This window comes from Amphiprion ocellaris, chromosome 5 (genome assembly GCF_022539595.1).
Source record: "Amphiprion ocellaris isolate individual 3 ecotype Okinawa chromosome 5, ASM2253959v1, whole genome shotgun sequence".
Lineage (NCBI taxonomy): Eukaryota > Metazoa > Chordata > Actinopteri > Pomacentridae > Amphiprion > Amphiprion ocellaris.
In genome coordinates this window covers 19,512,950-19,534,429 of record NC_072770.1, presented here as the reverse complement: position 1 = coordinate 19,534,429, position 21,480 = coordinate 19,512,950, and the positions used below count along the sequence as shown (strand labels likewise).

Below are 21,480 nucleotides of genomic sequence, written 5' to 3'. Positions count from 1 at the left end.
ATAAACCAAAATATTCTGCAAACACATGCTGCATTCTTCCTCAACAGCAGCAGAACCTATACTCACGTTACACTCCTTAAACCTGTGTTAATAGACAGGTATGATTATTATTGATTTACTGGAAAAACTGCAACAGAATCTGGCCAGAATTGCTAGCTGATATTGGTGCTATAAGAGAAATCAAAGGATTCATACATTTTATTCAGGCGAAAAAGAATCTTTCCAAAAATGGCACACCGGCTAGTGTTTTAGACATTTCCCTTCAAACCAAAAATGATGGGTTACTAGTGGTGATAGAGGAAACGTCTGGCATATCAAGGTCATTAGGATTCATCTTCTGGAGACAAGGAATATCTGTACAAATGTTCCATGCTAATCCATTCAGTGTTTGCACCATCCAGCTAACAGATATTGCAAATCCGTATAGTCATGCTGCTAACATGGCAAAAGCTATTCGTCAGTGCTTTTGATGAATCTCTTTGCTTATCACATGTTTGAAGGGGAACATATAAAGACATGCATATATGTTCAAATGAATGTTAGGTTTGATGTCTCCTATTCATTTGAACCGAATGAAACACAAAATACCCATTCGGGCAAATAAAACATTTCAGTTGTTTGGGGATTCTTCTTGAAAGGCTGCCCAAAGATATTTGGCAAGTTATCATTGCGATAAACTACAAACCCGGATGCTTCAACAAAAGGGTAGAAAGGCGCCATTTAATTAAAAATGACTCTGAGCTGGATTTTCTTTTTAACAGCTCCTGATTGATTAGCGTGACAAGTGGAAGAGGCTGCAGCCATTTTTCTACTTAATAAAACCATCCCCCACAATAGCCTCAAGCCCTACATGTACATGCTCCATATCCTGAGCACTGTTACAGCAACCTTGACAAGGAATACACACACTGCATGAAATGCCATTTGAGCAGCCACAACACACCGTTTCCACCACACCTCTCTCCCTTAGAAGGCCGATTTCCACGCACAGTCGAGCGTGAGACAGATACAGTATTAGGACAAAGAATAGCTACCACATGACAGCAGCCTGGATGTCTATAACATGACAGCAGTGGGATCCACAACAGGCTTGTTATATGTGGAAGCCGAGCCTCCTGTGAGGAAAGGATTTTCAACATTTGGAAACTTTCTTCCTCTCCTGAGTGAAAGGATTTTGAAATCCTGAGCACACAGCCCAAAATAACCCTGCGCTCTTGTTTTCTTTTCTCCCTCAGTCCCCATATTTACGCGTCTACAACTCTCGTCTGCTCCAGTCAGCCTGAGGAAAGCGCCTGTTGCATGGGTGTTTCCATGGCAACGGGGCAGCAGAGGCTCTCTAAAGTCAGAGCGAGAGCACCTGGAGCTGAGTTGATGGCAGAATAGAAGGCTTGACCCGGCAGGCCATCGCTGAGCTGGGCTGGAGTCGTGCTATTATTGAACATTTCATTACCGGTCGCTTTCTCCTGCCTGGCACTGACATGATAAATTGTCACCAGATACAGGTTGTTAATCATTTCTCGGGGTTGCACAAGTAATAAAACACGGGGCTCTGTTCCTGCATTTGATGATGAAGAGTGGAGTATGTCCTGATAAAGAGGGAGAGAGATATTTAAAGAGAGGGGAGGAGAGTGTTTCAGTGCTGGAAAGTGGATTACATCCATTATTTAGAAGCTGCTTCCACTTCTGTGGGAGAGTAGAGAGAAAGGAGAAGTGTTAGGAGGATACAAACATCTCCACTATGTCCCTGTGTGAACTGGATGAATCCTGCATTCTTACATAGGCCTAATTGCAGTGGAAAATGGCAGAAAATTTTAATTGTCTGCATTAAATATATTGAAATATTTACTGTTTGGGGTTTCTGTGCAACTTAGATTTTGCACTAAGTAGCCTTGAAAATAAGTTGCAATGTTTCTCTTATTAGTGCAGATCCATAAATGTAGCCATGTAAAAGAAAAAAAAATGGTTTCAGATCATCGCATCAAAAAGAGTCGAATGCATTGAGGGCCCCTCGAATTGCGGAGAAACTGGGCCAAAAAAGCTCTGATATGTTACTGTTTGATCATGATGCTTTATCTCTGTTTCCCGTTTCCTCTTATGAGCTGCGTCGATTGTGTCCACAGGGTAATCTTGAATGCACATTTTTGAACATATGGCATTAAGTACCTTGGCATGTGCCTCAGCAACTGGATGAAGCTTCAAATAATGTTAGCACAAAAAGTCCTCAGTTCTCTGCATGTTTAAGTAGACAAATGCGCATCGAGTGTGTTAAATGAGGGACAGAGGAAGGCAAATCTGAGCTAAATGGACACCAACATGTAAACAGTAAACAGACTCACATGCAACCTTCAGTACTTAAGCTCTAGAACCTTTAAACTAAATGTCAGTAAATGTTGTGGGGAGGAAAAAGTTTAAAGGAGAAAGGTGCACTTTTTTCATGTATCTCTCTGGATAACACCAATTTTGTGATGGAAATTATTTCGTTTTCTGCAGAAATAAATCCGCATTGGTATTCACCGGTCAGCAGCAGTGTCCACTCTGTGTTCTCTGCTGTTCGTCACTCATCTATCGTTGTTTCCGGGAGTGAAGGGAAAAAAAAACAGCCCTCCCTGGTGTCATCCACCTACTGCTGTCACTGTCCTGAAATAGGGATGCAGCTTTCCTGCTGCTTGTTCCCTATCAGACGAAAATATCTTTCAGAAAAGAGTGTGGATGCAGGAGGAGGAGGAGGAAGGTGGAGAAGGGAAGGAGCGTGGAGGGCGAAGGCAGAAAGAGGGCATAGAAAAGGCACAAATCAAAGTAAGCAGCCAGGAGGAGTGAAGGAACGTTTTTAAGACTGTCCTATCCAGGCTTTGATGTTGTGAAAGGATGAAAGCTCTTTGCTTTACTTTTCTTCAAAGCCTTTTATTTCCACACACACTTTTTTTTGGAGGCTTGAGATAAGCATGTTAGCCTGCTCACTATTTCGTCTTTTGTTTGTCCAAATGATTAGAGCTATACAAACAGTCTGGATACACCTTTCTACCTGCCACACGATATCAGCCTTGTTATGACACTTTCGTTCTATTTTTGTACTCTTAAACCAGCGAGGAACTTCGGTGGCTCACAGTCAAACCCAAAATGATTCTAATGGTGGTGATAACAAAGAAGAGAGCCAAAACAACCACACACGTGTTCATTTGTTGAATATATTATTTTATTTTAACATCATCATCATCATAGTTTAACTTTTAATTTTCCCTTCATTCATTTAAAATGATCACCTCTGAATGTACACATACTGCAAACTGTCAAAAATATACAAACAAATGCAGGCTTGTGCTATAGTCTGGTCAAATGTCTAAAAAACAGTGGCACTGGGAGGAGAGAGAGAGACAGAGACAGAAAGAGAGAGAGAACAAAGGCAGGAGAGTGAGAGAGAGACAGAAAGAGAAAGAGACATTGAAACCGGTAGAGACATGCACAGCATCATCGTGAGCACCAGTTACGGCGGTCGAGGTGCGCGGTACTTCCATGGGATCCTTGTGGAAAAGTACATACATTTCATCATCTGACAGTGGGGCAACAAAATGCCCGCCACATATCAAATCAAAAAGAAAATGTTGCTTGTTAATGGAACTGTTAGGCACATCATTGTTTTTTATGGTTTTACATTTTCTGGAAAAGTCAGAGTTACTGTAAATGTAGAATGCTTAAACAAAAACAAGAGAAAAAAAGGGAAAATAAAACATACAATAAAAAAGAAAGAAAGAAATGCTTTCAAAAGTCATTTTGGAATCACTGTCTTGTTAGTAACTCAACATTGTTATATAATGTGTGTGTGAGTGCATATCAGTTGTCTGGTGTGTGTGTGTGTGTGTGTGTGTGTGTGAGTGTGAGTGTGAGCATGTTGTACACAAGTGGGTGCATTTCTGTAGAACCAAGTGGTTAATGGGACTGAGTACTTGAGGTGTTCTGTGGGTGGTTTCTGTGATTGGCTGACAGCTGTCCAATCAGATGCTCAGGTCTTTGGGATTCTCCTTGTAGGTCTTCTTGGGCTCAGGGAGCACGGGCTTGGATGAGCGACTGGTGTTGGTCTGGACTGTGCTGTAGTACTCTCTAACCTTAGCCGCTATGAAATTGTCATCATCCTCTTCATCCTCTGAGTCGTCCCTTCTGGAGCTCCTGATCGGGGAGATGTCTCGTCCCAGGCTGCGGGCTCGGTACTGAGGCTCAGGGGAGCTACCTCGGCTGGCGTAGCGCCCATCTCTCTCCATCCTCTCAGGTGATCGCCCCCTCAGCAGCGAGCTATACCGCTTGTAGGCTGAATCCGAGTCAGGGGTGCGCACTCTGGGCAAGTTGGTGTCTTTGTAGGCGTCTCTCAGGCCGCGGGATGTCACGTCCTTCAGCAGGGTGTCCCCCCTGTAGGCCCTCTCCATAGAGGAGGCTCTCATCAGCAGGCTGTCGTCCTCAAACAGGCGGTCCTCCCTGCGCAAAGTTGGAAGCGTGGCCTCCCTGTTCAGGCGGTCCAGGGCCGGGGGCTCACGCAGGATGCTGTCCTCAAAAGGGAGGCTGGGTTCGGGAGACTTGGCTGGCTCATTCAGTACAGCCTCGTTTCCACTGGGCTTCTCGTTGCCGCGGCTCTGTCTCGCTGGAGAGCCATACTGGCGGTAGGGGTCTGAGGAGCGGGCGTGGCGCCTGGTGGGGGAGTGATGGCGGGAGCGGTGGGGGGACCTGTGGCGGTGAGGCGAGCGGTGGCGATGGTGAGAGGGGGAGTGGTGACCATGTTGCCTGTCTGGGGAACGACCACGGTGGCGGTGCCCCCCGTGTCGGCCATCCAGGGTGTTTTCTGCACTACGTGACCGACTTTGCCCCTTATCAGGTGAGCGATGGCGGCTACGGTGGTTCCCGCTAGAATGGTGGCGGTGGCCGTCACGCCCCTTGTCATCCTTCTTCTTGTGCGGCTTGAACGCACTCTTCCCCGTGGATTTTCTCCCCTTGCTGGTTTTCTTGTGGGGGGAGTGGTGGCGGTGTTTGGAATGATGGTGCTTGCCAGTGCCTTTAGAGTGGCGGCTCGGTTCCTGCTTGCTCCGGGATGGTTGGTGAGGTTCTGGTGGGTAGCTTGACTCTGATGGTGCGTTGGTTGGGGGCAGGGTGCTCACTTCCGCAGCGTTTTGTAACCCTGAGGCTGGGTTGGCTGCGCTGCTGCCGTCGTTGGGGCTGCCGTCTGCAACAAAGTGTGACATACAGACGAGGGCAGGGGGATCAAACATGCATCTAGGCTCGAAAAGTCTATCTGCTTTCACATTTACCATGCTGAACCACTCAGACATGAAGCTGAGAACATTTCTAATGGAAGCCATTCAGATGTTAATGTCAGCAAAGATGGCTAAGTTGGTAGATGGCACAGCAACAGCCAATGGTAAAACAGAGTAGCTTACACAGAATAAAACGTAGTGACACAGTGGTGAAGCAGCCATTTGTTGAAGAGACTTGTCATCCAAAACAAACCTGTTCATTGATCTACCTGGGGCCACCCTTCTGACCGAGAATGGGACTTGGCTGGTTGGGTGGCTGAACCGGCGGCTGGATACAGTCAGTACCAACGTGCTGCATATCGATGATGTTGCTTGATTGTACTGATTAGCCATGCTCTTTCATGCGCTGTCATGATGCCTTAGACACTTTGTTTATCTCGAAAGGAAATTAAATGCTCAAGATGAGATCCAAAAACTAGCAACTGCTGTAAATGTACTCTAGTTACAGTGGGTGTGGTTTGGGTGGCATTTTACTAAGACAGGGACTTAAATGCTCTGCACAGTTGTACAACCATTTACCATTTACAACAGCCTACCTTAAGGAATTTGACAACTTCAGTCTCACTATATTGCAGTGTGCGAACTACAGCGGAGCCAACAAGAGCTTAACTCTACTTAATAAGACATGAATGCCCTTGAATTGTTGATTGATTTGTGAAATGTTCGGGGACAATTGGGGAATCTGCATACATTTAGCTATCACCAGTGTTGTGTGGCACCACAAGACATACTTTACTCAATTTAGCTCAAACATCAGGAAATTTTTAAAATTTCTTCTCAATGCCAACCGCAATAAAATAAAAGAACATGCTTTTGAGAAAAGACTGGATTTAACAAAAAATTTAAGCCAATTGAGTCAACCAGAGTCAGAGGCATTCTTACCACGAATCAAGTGCTGTATTTTAGACCACAAAAAAAGCCACTGCGTATTTCACACACTGTAAGATCGTCTACAAAAGCAGCCACCACAATGTTTTATTTATCAGGAATTGTAAAAACTAACTGTTTTACCCAGTACTATCTGTGTGTATCTACATATCAAGGAAAGACTACAAATTGCAGAGAAAAAACTGCAGCAGAAAATAACAAAGATGTTCTGTTGTCTTCGTAAGTAGTGAGCAAATCTAACAAAAATTTCATCTCTGGACTTGTCACCAAGAGGTCAAATGCAACTAGTACAAACATGTGCATGATGTATCCAAAGCAACGACTTCGGCAGCGGCGACACTGGCAATGCGTTTGGGTGAATGGATCTGTATGTATGAAGTAAGACCACGGGTGAGCTGATTCCACACAACGCACATCAAGATGGAGAAAGAAAAAGAGACAGAGAGAGAGAAAGACAGGAGGTGGGAGGGAGAGTCAGACGACAGGGCAGGACAGTTACAAACCGTGGTCTGATTTTGGAGGACAGAGGCCTCCCCCATCTTGTCATTTCTCATACATGCAGTGAGATGGGGAGCGACCATCCCTGAAGGAAGACAAGAGCCCAGCGCAATAGAGGAAGAAGGGAAGATGCACAAAAAACAGGAAAGAAAAGAGAAGAGCACAGTAGTTTAGATCGCTTGGAACCAACTTGAAGCAAGAAAAAGAGAATTACTGTCTGTGTTGATTCTTAAATGAAAAAAAATGTGTTTATTTGATCATTGAGTCATTCAGAATAAAGAGACAGTCCAGGAAGTTGCCCAAACCCTTCAGTGGAAACCATCAGTTACAGAGAAAAGTCCTGGAAACAAGCGTGCACACACAGTAACCCACACACACCCATACCCACACACACACACACACACACACACACACACACACACACACACACACACACACACACACACACACACACACACGCCTAGACATGTGGACACAGAAGCAGCAGAAAAACCAAATCCAAAAAGAAATAAAGACAGTGAGACTGGCACACCCACAACAGCAAATGAAGCAGTTTTACATTGCTGACAGAAATCAAAAGAAATACTGGCAAGACTGTTAAAGGTTGTGTCAACTAAAAAGTACAAACAATGATCCAAAATATACAAGTTCACATGATGTCATATCGGTGCAGGTTAAGACAGCACATTCTTAGCGCAAAAAAATAAACTTACATTGATGAACTTTTCAAGACAGGCAAATGTATCTGCACTCAAAAAAAGCAACAAAAGAAAACATTTAAAATGACTCGTGACTACCAATCAAAACCAGTCAATACGATAAAAAAAAAGAAATGTTCCATAAATATTATGGAAAATAGACAATAGAAGGGGGAAAAAAATCCAATTTACACTTTTGACAAGTTCATGCAGCAATAGACTTTTATCCATTAATATGTGGCTTTGATTCATGGCTCTGTACACTGAACAAAAATACTTGTAAAAATGCCTCTATTCTTTTCATCACTGTACAAAATGTTTATATAATTGGAACAACTCATGTTCTTTTTAAATGGGGATGGGTGGCGTTCCTATCTTCACAGCTTTTCAATGACTAACAGTGGGTGCAAAAAAAAATAAAGAAATCCATGGATGAGTGAGTAATGGCAAACACAGTATAGTGAGATTTTCTTTTGAAAATGGCGACTGCCTTTTCTTCTCAATACAGTTCTCACTTAAAACCTTTAAGAGTTCAGTAGCTTACATTCACCTTCAATAAATATCATAAATATGTTTGTGTCACATCCTAACCAAAGCTGTGAGAGGTCCCATTCTATCATGGGATGCTTCCTCGTAATACTAAATTAGTGTTTAATGAGGAACTGGAGCCATCAATATTACTTCCTACCCACAAGAAACATTGATTTTTCACTACTCTGGTCATTCAAACCCTGTAAACAGTTTCCGAGTAGCAATGACATCAGATCCACCACCTTCCTGTAAAGTCCCAGCAGAGTGCATTTGCTCAAGTGGCCAGAAGGTGAAAAGTGACAACGGGATGACATGGAAACTGAGAGCAGGTGACAGCAGGAGGGCAACGGCACCCACAGGAGCAACCTCCACCCCTGCTCCCCCTCCCGAAAATCCCAAAAGCCCAGGAGACACCTCCACCATAAAGAAGACCCCCAAGACCAAGCAACTCCCCCCACTTCTCTCCCCTCCCTGGTAGATTTGTCCCAGGGATGGGTGAAGGGCAATGGGAGGGTGATTGAGTTCTTTTTCCCCCTTTCGACCCACCACCGTCCGCTGGGCGTCCCCTGGTTCAGGGCGTGAAGATGGGGGAGAAGGGAATGTTTTCGTAGATTGACCCACCATATTCAGGCACAGAGCCGTCACCCCTCTTGAGCACCAGATGGGCGCGTCGGCCTCCATTCTTGATGAGCTCGATGGCTCGCGCGTGCTTCATGCCCTTGGTGCTCTCGCCGTTGATCTCCAAGATTTCATCCCCGACCTAAAGTGGAGGATGAAGACGAGGGAGGAAGTGCAAAAGGTGGGGGAAGAGACGCACAGTGACAGGGGAAGATGGAAGGGAGAAGAGTTGAATCAGAAGGAAAGAAGAGAGACAGCGAGAGCCAGGAAGAGGAGAGGAGACAGCAGAGCAAGACAGAATGTGAAGAGCAAGTGACAGTGGGGAACAATGTACATGAGGAAAGATGAGAAGCACAGAGGTTCAAAGGGACACAGTGACAGAGGAAGGGAAGGGTGGACAGATCAGGGACAAGTTACATATCAAATTTACTGAATGGTAAACTGCACAAAAGTAATTCTTTTTCTAAATCAAGAAATTACAGAGAGCAAATTGCATCAAAATGCAGCAACTGTGACGAGGAGCGGGAAATGAGAAAGAGAGAAAGATACAGAGAGAGAAAGAGAGAGAGAAATAGAGGGAAAACAGCAACCAGAAGAAACACTTTTTGCTTCCTGATTCTTTGAATCCACTCCTCAGGTTATCTGTCAGTGCTGTCTGCACCAAGGGAATACTTCTCTGGCAGAATATGGATTTCTCACTGACACCTTTTTCTGCCTCACACAGCTGCTGCTATTAATATCTCTGCTAATAAGGTGCACAACCACAAACGGCTGTATTCATATGTTCATATACGAACGTGTTAATGCATGCACGCCCACACACTTCCTAACTGTAGCATATTAATATATATGGGGGAGAAAAAATCCCTTAAATCTCACTTTCATGCACTATCCATCTAACATGTGTCACATGCAAACACCCAGGAAGGAATCCCTGAGCCCCTGCACTGTATATTCAATCAGGGAGCCCAGGGGAAGTGCTGCTGGTTGTGTGCAATCAATCAAATTAAAAGGTTAAAGTTTCTTGACGGCTTCTGTGGCATGTATGAATGCTACTTTACAAGCTCCTAGTGAAATGTTAATTAATTAAAATGTATATATTCTGTCAGTGGTCATGCTCACTGACTCTGCAGTGTTGGTGTGTTTTAACATTGGGCTCACACTATCAGCCATTCATGTGGCCAAGCCTGGATGTGACTGTAAGTGTGTTCAGGGAAGCATAGCTAGCAGTAGAGGGGTACGATTTGCACAAGTAATTATACTGATACATAATGTTATACCGGTATTAGTTTCTGAGTGGGTTCACATACACATTAGTAGTCTAATCCTGGTTTTGATCTTATTCAAGATATGATCTTTACATGGAACATGGGAAAACTGGGTGTCCATTTCTCTGTATAAATGAGATCAACAGTTCACAGGTTTCTCATCACCTGTATGCAGTTGTGCCCTGATTCTCACATCTCAGTGACTCTGGTCTTACTAGCTGAGAATGCTGAGAAACCTGGATAATACAGGATACTTCAGATAGTTTGTCAAGGTTCCTCAAAACCACGACAAAACAAAAAAAGATGTTTACATGTGCATCACATAAGAAGCAAAGTCCAAAAATCCAATCAGAACCAGAAGACTCATGCACAAGTATACACTGTCTCTATATGACCATCATTAAACACAGAGCTAACAAAACAGCCAACACTGCCACTGCAACTAAATGTAAGGAATTTTCACATTATAATCACGATAAAACATAGTTAAAATGAACAGTAATGGAATTCTAGAGACATTTTACCGATATGCTGTTTGGTAAACACAGAAAACTATGTAACTTTAATTATGGTTTCGTTTTGCACAATTGGAGGATTAAGGATTCATTTGTGGGTTTGGGAAAATCCTCCAAACTATTTAAATAAATAATGATTTAAAAACAATCCAAAAAAAGGGCATTGTTATAAAGACGGAAACAAGGCAATTTTTCTTCGCTCATGAAATGTTGACATTTTGGAGATACATGGAAATGTCTCCCACCGCTCATACATAATAATGGAGTCTTAGTATTCCTCATTGTATTGGTTAACATTTACAGCAATGATTCCCCTGGTATGTTTTTCACAAAACATGGCATATAAACATGGAGCTTAATGACAGGATTTAGAAGCTGTGGAGACAGAAACCCAGGAAGACCAATATATGGAAAATGAACTAAAACACCCAAGAGAACTGTTGACTAAAGACTCCAGGGGATATTTTGGGTGGGTCGAAAATATGCATGCGAAAATCACTGTAATGTATTTATTATGGAATGAATTAAATTCCAGAAGGAATATTCACTGATGCACAGCTGCATATAAGCTTTATTTAATAAAGTGAGTCTTGTTGAGATGAAGATCGAATTTTCAAAGGGGCACAAAAACACTTAAAAAATTTTCTGTTTTATAATTAAGTACAGTCTTAAAGGTACTCCAGAGATTAAGGAAAGCCCATATAAATAGTTTTGAGAAGTGCAAAAAAAAAAAATGAATGCAGCTGAAGCTGGGATATCATCACTTTCTATTACAGTGTGGTTTACATTTCAAAAAGGCTATAGCCTACATTTCCTATCATGCAACTCCACAGCCCGTGCTTGTAGACATTTGTATTTCAAAGGCTGCATAGTATTTCCTAGAATAAGCTAATCGAACTTCATGGTTAAATCGGTGGAGTGACCTTTAGTAACAAAGCTTTTCTAATTTGCAATTCCCTGTGAAAACAAAGTCTGTGGCACCTTCTGTGTGTCTAAATGATTAATGTTTTGCAGAGCGTAAACACTAGTGCTGTTGCTTTTTCTGTTTTGTGTCCGTACCCTCATCTTTCCGTTGCGTACAGCTGCTCCGTCCTCAGCTAGCCTCAGCACGTACAGGTCCATGTTGTACTCTCTGCCTCCTCGCAGGCTGAAGCCAAAGCCTTTGTTGTCTCGCTCCAGGTCCACCGAGTAGAACTCAGCATCCTGATGGAGACAGACCACACATGTGCGTGGAGAGAGAGAGAGAGAGAGAGAGATCGAGAAAGACACATTTGCATCAAGGTCACTTTTGTGATTCAGATTTCAAGTGTGTGTGTGTCCTTTGAAGTGGGCTCCTATTTCAGGAGCATGGGACAAATGCCACCTTCAGGAAAGTCACACCTATTTAATAGTTGTGCCAGGCTCCTTTCTTTGTGTGTGTGTGTGTGTGTACATGCATATGCTCAGGTGTAAGGATGCTGAATTACTGATGCTTTGGGCCCTGGGTGAAAAACACAGAGGGGCACAGACAGACCGAGAGAGGGAGAAAGAGAAGGGCTGGGCACCGCAAGGACAAGGCAGACAGCCTCAGCAGCTCCCGTCTTCACGCCCTTCTAATCTCCTCTGCTGAAGGATCAATGCTATCTGTGAGAGCCATCTCCACACCACCAGATTAATTCAGCGGCGAACACAGTGGACTGAGGGGCTACGTTGAAAGCAAACAGGCTTCCCTTAATGCGCAGACGCAGATAATGCCAGCAGGTAGGTGTAAAGAGATTAATAAATATAAATGCACTTCGTTTGTCCTTGAGGAAGGTGGGTGGATAGATTGGCTGATGCATGTGGGGGACACAGGATGAAGGGATGTTTGGATGCTTGAACAACTGGACTGATGTTCCTAAAGACAAGCGTACATGATGGTAGGAAGCTGATGGGATGGAGTGTAGAGTACTTGGCCGTTGGATGGATGGATGTATGAACGAATGACGTGACAGGTGGATGGATGACGTTGTTTCTTACCTGAGCTGAGACTTGCTGTGTGGGGGGCTGGGGAGGGGGACCTTGTGGGGGTTTAAATTCAAAAGATTCCTGTTTTGGTTTGGTGTTGTTCCTGAAACAAAAAGGGAGCAATCAGTGTGAAATATTAAAGATCGAACCGAACATTCTATACATTTTTTACATGACTGTATGTTCAAATTACTCAGTTTCCCAGCATGCTCCTCACCTGGCCTCGGGTGCAGCCTGTTGCTGAGGTGTGTGAGTGGTAGTTATAGTGGCGATCTTCTCTGCATTCGTCAACAAAGATGCATTTGATGACTCTGAAGGAGAAAAAAGAAGCTGTCACGGCTCACCAATAAAAGCTACCATTTTTAGAAAACAGGCACAGTATCTGAAATGATCAGTTAATTGGCCATTTTTTGGCAAATCACCACCTTTCATTTGCACCAGACACTCCCACACTGTCCAAGAACATCTCTGCCTTCAGCCAACGTAAAACTTTCTTGCTACAATGAGCACATTTTCTACAGCTAATTATTCAGTACATTAAAATTTGCATAGAAATACACCAATATAAGTCTCTCTGCTATTCTGGAAGACTGTGTGATGGAATTAAATCCATATTTCACACGTGGAACTGTTTCTTTTTGCCGTATGTACACTGGCGTCCATTCAGCAGCTGTCAGCTACAAACATTAGCTGACCTATGGGGAGCAGCACCAGCTCCATAACCAGCCTCCAGGCTTCCTCCATCACTTCGCCAACATCAGGGACTCCAGGCAATACAGTAGTTTGTACCATCAATCATTTTGTCAAGCTACTTGTCAATTTTTTACCCCCTCCTGAAAGGTGTACAACTCATTTTGGACTGAAACTAACCCTGTCTGCCAGTAAACTGTCAAACAGTAAGCTTACACACTTGCAGTCCCTATTTACGTAAAAACTCCTGATTATTCTGTCTTTAAACTTTGCACTGACCCAATCATTTTCATCAGAGATTTTCTCTTATCAATGAAACACGGTGGACAACAAAAACACACCATAATTACACTGCTGCTGCTGCAAAAAGAAACCTTCCTTCTCCTTAACAGCCTAATCTTTCTTGTACTTCTAACTACAGGCATCCTATATTTGATTACAACTCAGCACTCCTCGAAGTCTGCTGCTCGCTATTCTTCTCACGGTCAGTTCCCTTCTCACCTATTCATCTCCTTCTCCTCCACCACTCTCCTTGGAGCCTGTTGGCTTAACTCTTCGATTTCCCTTTGCCCAAGAGGTACAAAGTTGACCAATGAAGCTGGAGTGTGGGAGGGGCGAGCTGAATTCCAGACACAGAGCAAAAAACCTTCTATTTCGGTGTGTACGCAAGCGTGCGATGAATGTTTTAGCCCGGCCTTCAGCACGAGGACCCCCTATGTGTTATGTTTGCACATATTTTATGTTGCTCATTTCTCACTTTCACAGCCTCGCATTTGTCCCCGTAAACCCCATTTGCCCTTCCATCTGCTCATTTGCATAACCCACTCCTTCCATTCTGCTGCCCCTCTCCATTTATCTCTCCTCCAACTGTTTTCTGTCTGGAAACGATTTCCTCGCTGTCTTTTCATTCTGCTTGCGAACCGCTGCCTCCTTTTGTCCTCTCTGGCTTAAAAATGAGCAAGAGAAAAAGCACTGAACTGGTGTCTGCCCTCCCACCCTGAATGGATAGAGTGTGGACGGGGAACTGATACCAAAATGAGAAACTCAATGGAGAGAAAGAGCAATGCGAAGGGAAAGAAAGGCACAAGCAAGACAAGTAGGTCGGTACTATACAATATCTATTATAGAATCTGTTCTAAAAAAATCATATCACCTCAGGCGTGTCTATCTCCCTTCTCTTACACAGTGCGAAGCAATGAGGTGTGCTTGGTCTGCGCCTCCAGTCTATGCTGGAGAGACATAAGCTTTGATGAAGGCATTAGCTGCTTGTGCATGTATTACTGTGCAGCAGCAGGAAGACTCCCATGGCTGTTTTCCTTGTCACTGCAGAAGTATTGAGCATCACTCACTACAAAACTCCATCTGTGCTCCCACACGGGGAGAGGAGCGTTCAATAGAAAGAAGCTGAACCTGATTTCACCTTGGACGACGCTCTTGCTCTGGTATTTATTCACATCGCCACAATGTTGAGACAGGACCGAGCCACGCAAAAATAGGCATGTTCAGCCATTTGTAAACAGGCAGAGAGAACAGTCACTCGGAGACGCAACTTAGAAAACATAAGGCACAATCTTCTCCTGACTCTGTCTCCGTGTCAGACAGCGTCTACTCGTTTGACATATGCACATAAACACAAACCAGAACTTTCCGATAAAGCATATCCAGTTATTCCTCTCGGACGCCTTCTCTTGCTCTCTGTGTCTTCTTGGCAGAGCAATTTTGGCTCACTGTTCTCATCAACCGCTCTGCATGGAAAAAAACCCCTCTTCATCCATAAGAAGTGAACCGGAAAGCAACGAGCGGCAGACAAATAGCTCCAATTTCTATCAGTGTGCAGGTTGACAGGGAGTATCGCCTCCCTCACACAAACACAAACGTGCGCACACACACTTAATTAAACAATATTTGTGAAGCATGCCGGAGTGATCTGTCAGCACAAAGTAGCGAGAGCTCTCAGCTGCACAGCACAACATACAATGGGCACAAACTTTTCCTTAAAACCACTTTGACAGAAAAGACACACCCACAACCACAGAGGAAGTTCTGCATCTCTCTCTTCATTTCTCTCTCTCTCTCTCTCTCTTTCACACACATCCACACGTACACACAGACTTTTAAATTAGTCTTGGATGTTTTAAGAGTGCAGGCATGCCAACGGCAGAAATGCAAAGACTGGGAAAATTCCCAAATATCCCCAAAGAAGCACTTCTGTCAACACTGCGGGGGTGTTCCAGTCACTTTGAAAGCAAGCGAAGAAACGGCAAGCTTTATATAACTGTACGAGCATACTCAATAACCGCTCAGGAAAGTGATGACTGGTACTGCTGTTCAAATATAATCAGACTATGTAATAATACTAATAATAGCTAATGATTGTACTGTTTGACTTGCATTAATGTGCCACAGAGCAAAGGCAAATCAGCACTCCACTGTGGTAAAGCAAGCATCCCACACAAGGGTCCCTGAAGGGCCTTTATACAAATAAAAGCACATAAAACACAATGACATTCATCTTGGAATAAAAACTGCAAGTCTCTGCTCACCGTCGCCAGGAATGATGCGTAGTGTGACGGTGTTTCCGGCCTCCTTGATGAGGTTCACAATGTCAGAGTGGGACTTGTTGGTGATGGAGCATCCGTTAACAGCCAGGATTCGATCACCGACTTTCAGCTTGCCACAGCGGTCTGCTGGACTCCCCTCGATGATGCGCCCTATTTTGTGGGGCATTGCCACACATGCATTTCCAGCTATGGTCACCATTGACATGTTGGGATGTGCGTGTTTAAGTGTGTGCATGTTTGGGGATCGGAGAGTGGAAGGAAAAAGAAGGGAAAAACCGGGGGAAAGGAGCAGAAAAAAGAGGATCAGCAGGGTTGAGGGTTAATTCACCAGCAGACACAAGCAAAGGCAAAGTCACTGAGAGAAGAAAAGACTGAAGTGCAGCAGGATAATAAGCAAGCGTTGGCAAAGAAGGGCAAATTTAAATGTGTTCTGTAGAAAAATAAAATAATCTGTCAGACTGTAGTTCTCAGTACGTTTCCTGTAAATAGGTTTTTGGAATTAATCATTGTTGAAAAAGTGAACTTAATTCCAAATCCAGCGTTCATTCCCCTCTTTTGCTTAAAGCTGTTCCTGCACCAAATTTCTAAAACGGGTATCATTACATTTGTATGTCGGCAGCAGAAAAACACAATTCTTTGTTATCTACATCTCAAACACCTGCACCTGCAGAAAGTTAGAGATGACAAACATACATCAGAGCTGACATCTCACTGACTACCCCGAGGTCTCTCTGTTCCTCCTTCTGTCTGCAAGCTGACAACAGACACTGCAGACTGCATGCAATCACTCCTTCCTCTCTCGCTACTCTCCTAACGTTTCATTATTATTCATTTATCTCCTCCACCGCCTTCGCTGTTTCATTCCACAACAAACTTGTCTAACCCCGACCTCTTCCCTTCTATTGAACAGAATCCAGCCATTTTGGGCTATAAAATATTGAGTGCAGAGTGAAAGAGAAAGAAATGTTTAATGTTGCCACTGGGTTTCAGCCGGATTTTACATGTTAAGTCGAATGAATTAAAGCTCATCTGCCTCCCCGTGCTTTCTACTCTGGCCTGTGAAAAGGAGCTTTGCCTCTTTGTAAGCCAACCTGCAATGTCGAGCATTTTCAGACCCGTTTTTTTCAGTCCACCCACACTGACAGAGACAAGAGCGCTGAAAATGTCATAGTAGTGTAGGTAGGAAGCAATGGCACTGGAGCAAAGTGTGCACTTCATAGAAAAGACACTACTGGTTTGTAAATAGCAAAGCAGAATCATTTTGAACTGAATTATTTGCAAAGCTGTGTGATATCAAATAGAGAAATAACTGTTGGTTAAAAACTCAGATATGACAACTGCTTCAAAATAACCTTAAAAAACAGTAGACAAGGTGAATCTGATTAAGTGAATCTCTCTGATCCTGTGTTGTAAAATAAATAAATATCATTCACACCGATCATCTCCCCTACTTATCCTGCTTACGGTGCTCTGCCTTATGAAGTTGTCATTAGGCTTTTAGTGCCAACCTGCCCGGCAGAAGCCATTTAAGTTCAGCTGAATAATACAAGTGCCTTATGTAAGACCCACTTCACTTGTGATCAATTATGAAAGCCTTGTGTGAGTGTAGCAGTAGCTGCAGGCGAAGAAAGGGTTTCAGTGTCTTGGCTTGACAGGCTCAGACGAAAATGAGAAAGAAGAACCACTTCTTTGAAGAGTGTTGATATTGATCTGGTGGGACTGTAAATAGCCAGAATCTGTGCTGGCTGTCAGGCTATTTAGCATTCAGTGGTTTTTGTGGATGATACAAAGGATCCCATAAAGAAGAGAGGAAGATAAAAGGCCCCAGTGATGAGGAAAAGCTATAGAGTGTGATTCAGGTTTTGCTGAGTGGAGCCGATTTTTGTAATATTTGTATGTGCCGTCAGCTGCAATGAACCTGAAGATGTTTCGTAACTTTTTAAAAACATTCCAGACAGAAACGCGTCTCTTACCGAAGGTGGTGCCAGCTTCAGGCCGAGACACCGACGAGACGATGACAAAACCGAATCCTTCATTCTCACCGCGCCGGATCTCCACGTCGTAGGGCTGCAGAGTGGAGGAGGTGACGTTGGCGGTGGAGTTGTTGGGGGGCTGAGAGGAGGTGGTGGCGGCTGCAGCGGCGACCACAGCATTACCGCTGCCTCCCGCCCCGCCGCCTCCACCACCGCTGCCGATGCCGGAGGTGGAGCCGCTGCCGGAGCTGACGGTGTTGAGGGAGTTCTGGCTGCCTTGTGGGGTGCGCTTCCCGATATCCTCCGTCAGACTGGGCGCCTGGGTGCTGCTGTGGTGCGAGGACGCCGGTGATGGAGGCACGTCTCCCTCTGCTTTAACTGGAGATGACAGAAGAGGATAAAGGGAGAACGATACAGATATAAAGTGGACAGTTAGAATAGTGGGGCCAGTGGAGGAAGATTGATGAAGGAAACAAAGAGGAAGAAATTGCAAGTAGGAAGTTGAGCCAGAACAGATGCGGGAGATAACGCCAAAAGATCAAGAGGGAAATGAAGACAAGCTGATGAAAATTAGGCCAATCACTGTTATGTAAGAGGTGTAGGGAAACAACGGTGTAGAAAAATTAAAACCGATGCATAATTAGGTGAGATAACATTAAAACAAAACTGTCAAGGTATGACATCACAGCTAAATGTTACATCATCTGTAGAATTTGAGAAATGAAAAAAAATGGAAATAAACAAAGACATTTTTCTCTCCTACCACAGCTAGTTTATCTTGTTTATGATAACAAAAAGGAAAAAGCCGGCAAGACAGCTTGGGGAGAAGGGCCTCTTCAACAATCGCTTCTGTGATCGGTTTCGAACAAAAGATGAACTGAAGGCATGGTCTGCCTGTTGTATCTGGACATTTCATTCCACATTTCATTTCCTGTACAGCTGCTCGAGGAAGGCGCCTCATATTGTGGACGCTCTGAGGCAGACGGGGAGCAGCAATGCACTAATGTCTGGCCGCTGTCGTCGGGCCGAAGGTTGACCACCCTCTCCATCATATTTATTGGTCTTTCTTTATCGCCTGCTGAGGAGCAGAGTGGAGCTGAGCTGAGCGCTGTGAAGGCAGCGATGGGGCTGAGGGTGTTTGCTTGTGGTAGCAGCTGAGCGCCTCCACATCCAGCCTTGTACAGAAGAAGGAGCCCCTGCATAAAGTAAGCAAGGCCCTGGGCTCCTGATGGAACTATGATTAAAATAAATGTAGCTCTCTGTGCTGTAATGTACAGAGTGCAACTGAATACGGTTGTATTGTAACATCAGGGGCTGTAATATCATAATGCAATCAAACACAATCTGAGTTTGTTCGTAAATTAGATTCATTAAATAATAAAATTCACTGCCGACATGAAAATGCAATTACTTATTTGATTAAATATGATAACTGCAATTAAATGGAAACAATCTGACAGGGAAAATATGCTTACAGGAAGCGCTATTACAGGTTGTTTTTGGTCATTTTAAAATCACAGCTCTTTTTATTAGACACTTTTCTTTATCACAATTGATAGGAGAAAAAAGTTAACTCTGAACCCCAAAACACACCAGTGGGTTTAAAATGCATGCTTTTTGTTAAAAAAAGAAAACAAAACACCAAAATCACACTATTTATCAGAGTTAGGAACTGTAAGAACGGGAAGAATCATCCGTTTTTCAACTTTATGACAGTCTTTCAACTACTCGTTTTTGATGTGCGGTTCTGCTGGGAAATGTAACCAGGTCTGAGCTTAAGATCTTCATATTTCACCAGAATCACTTCATTCTGCCTGTCTCATTTACAAAGTACCAAAAACAAACTTCTTGCTTTGACCAGATTCTATAAAAAACTAAAAAATTCTGCACTCCTCTATACAACTGAAAAGCCATTATTGAACTATTCAACTATAATTCAATGGTCACATGACAAAAAATCTGGGAATATTTGGCTAAATTTGGCTGAACTGCAGGCTGTGTTTACACAGAGCAGAAAGGAGACAAGGAAATACACCAAAAATGTTTTAAAAAATGTGTGGTAAAATATATATAGTAAGAAGAATGACATTTTCTTCAGTACTGGGAACACTTAAGACACTAGAAAAAATGTACAGGAAGATTTTTAAAAAAAATTTCACAAAATAAATAAATACTTATACTGTGCTATACTATGTCTAGTCATGGGTGTGCTGTTTCCATAGAGATGCAGGACCTGGTCAGAAATTTCTTGGCGTTCAGAGGGTTAAGTTACCACCAGTGTAGACAGAACATCCACCTACTGCTCACAATAAGCATTAAAGTGTTAAAAGGAAGGGGGACTTTTACCCTGAAGAAGCTACAAGAAATGCAGTGTATATGTAATTGTTCATAAAAACTCTTACAAACAAGACAATGGCAAATCTTAGTTTTTTTTAACAGTACATCAGCTTTAAATATTGTGAGCAGTTAGACGATTACCTGCAGGCGACAGGCTGAAAACCTCCAGCTTCTTGGCAACCAACTTTCCTTGCTGTTGTAAGTTAAACTATTTGTTCTGTGTCAAGAAAATCATTCACTGGCCCGCTTTTCCCACTCTTGTCTTGTGTATTTAATGAATCTGCCATAATTTGCGAACCTTAAACAAGTTTTTGAACTTCATCCAGCAGAAATACATTAAACCTCTTTTGGACCTGTCAGCAGGTCTTTAAAGGGCTAAGCTGCTTCCTCTTCTCGACCCACTTTCTGCTTACCGGCGTAGCTGGTTTTGCGTCGCACAGTGAGGTTGACGTGGCCCTGCTTGGCAGCCTGCTGCATCAGTTGCACCACGAGTTGGTGCGACTTCCCCACTACAGCCGTGCCATCCACACATATCAGCTCATCACCAGATCGCAGGCGTCCGTCCTCATCTGCTGCACCGTACTTCACTATGTGGCCAATGTATATCTGAAAGACAGACAAAGCAGATGAATGAGACTCTCACAAAGGAACTTTACAACTGGGCAAAAACAACCAGGTGTGTGTTATACATTTTTACATCACACATAAGAAAAGAGCTGAAATAATGCTTTAACAAATGTATTTTTTTAAGTTAAAATTTACTCCGTACAAAAATGTCCCATTTTTCACAGGGGCCATAAATTTGGCATGCAGTAAATGCCTGCTACAATTTAAACCTCAGTTTTACATCTTCACTTTTCTCCAACCTGCCACCGTAACTCAAGCCAAGCTCTAAAGTAAATCATTAGTTTTTTTTTCCTTCAAGAAGAAAAAAAATGCAGTCTGGCCAGTGAACAAGAACAAACAACACCGACTCTTTAAAAAAAGGGGAAAAAAAGAAACGGCTTGTGTGTGTGTGTGTGTGTGTGTGTGTGTGTGAGAGAGAGAGAGTTTTTTTTCTTTCTTTTTCTTGGACTGATTGCGGCTGCATTGGCCAGATCAAAGAGAAACTATGTTGTAGAAATCACTGATATGAGCTTGACTGAATCCACCACATAAGCTCTGAACTACATGCAGGAGGAGGATAAACAGAAAGCTTGATCTGGGGCAGAAAACCCTACAGATGCTGCTCCGACTAGTGGTGAGAATATCACTCTTCTCATCATTTAAGTCACTGAATCTTTTTGGCTTGGGTTTCTACATTTCACACAAATATATAGTGAAAAAAATGAGGAAACTGAAAAGCAAACTGGAGATATTTCTGCAGTGAGAGATGGGAGAAAAAAAAGTTTTTAGAGAGACTTACAGGCTCTCCTGGCTCATTGCCTCCGAGGATCCTGAAGCCGAACCCCGTGTCCTTCCTCCACAGGAAAATGTCCTGCTCCTGGAAGTCTGGAACTGTGAAATCAACAAACTACCATTAACATTTCTGCATACAGTCATCCCTGGGGACTCCCTCTCCCTGCACCGGTACCACAAGAACCCAGTAGTAACATGCTATTAGACATTTAGTTTAAATCCCTC

At 43.4% G+C, this 21,480-nt stretch overlaps 1 protein-coding gene across 10 annotated transcripts in view; it reads right to left on the bottom strand.

The window, feature by feature from the left end:
• Positions 1-3,171: 3,171 nt before the first annotated feature.
• Positions 3,172-21,480, bottom strand: part of magi1b (membrane associated guanylate kinase, WW and PDZ domain containing 1b) — a 153,130-nt gene continuing 134,821 nt past the window's right edge. For 6 of the 10 annotated variants that reach the window (XM_023295624.3, XM_023295627.3, XM_023295626.3 and 3 more), the window contains 9 exons: positions 21,263-21,354; positions 20,271-20,463; positions 17,521-17,898; positions 15,530-15,733; positions 12,514-12,607; positions 12,309-12,399; positions 11,370-11,513; positions 8,531-8,669; positions 3,172-5,203 (listed from right to left, as the gene is read on the bottom strand). In XM_023295624.3, coding sequence (XP_023151392.2) covers positions 3,990-5,203; positions 8,531-8,669; positions 11,370-11,513; positions 12,309-12,399; positions 12,514-12,607; positions 15,530-15,733; positions 17,521-17,898; positions 20,271-20,463; positions 21,263-21,354 — 2,549 coding nt within the window. In that variant the 3' untranslated portion in view covers positions 3,172-3,989. Of the gene's footprint in view, positions 5,204-6,685; positions 6,766-6,902; positions 8,670-11,369; positions 11,514-12,308; positions 12,400-12,513; positions 12,608-15,529; positions 15,734-17,520; positions 17,899-20,270; positions 20,464-21,262; positions 21,355-21,480 lie in introns of those variants that run through there. The other 4 variants (XM_055010499.1, XM_023295660.3, XM_023295653.3 and 1 more) reach the window with 3 other exon arrangements.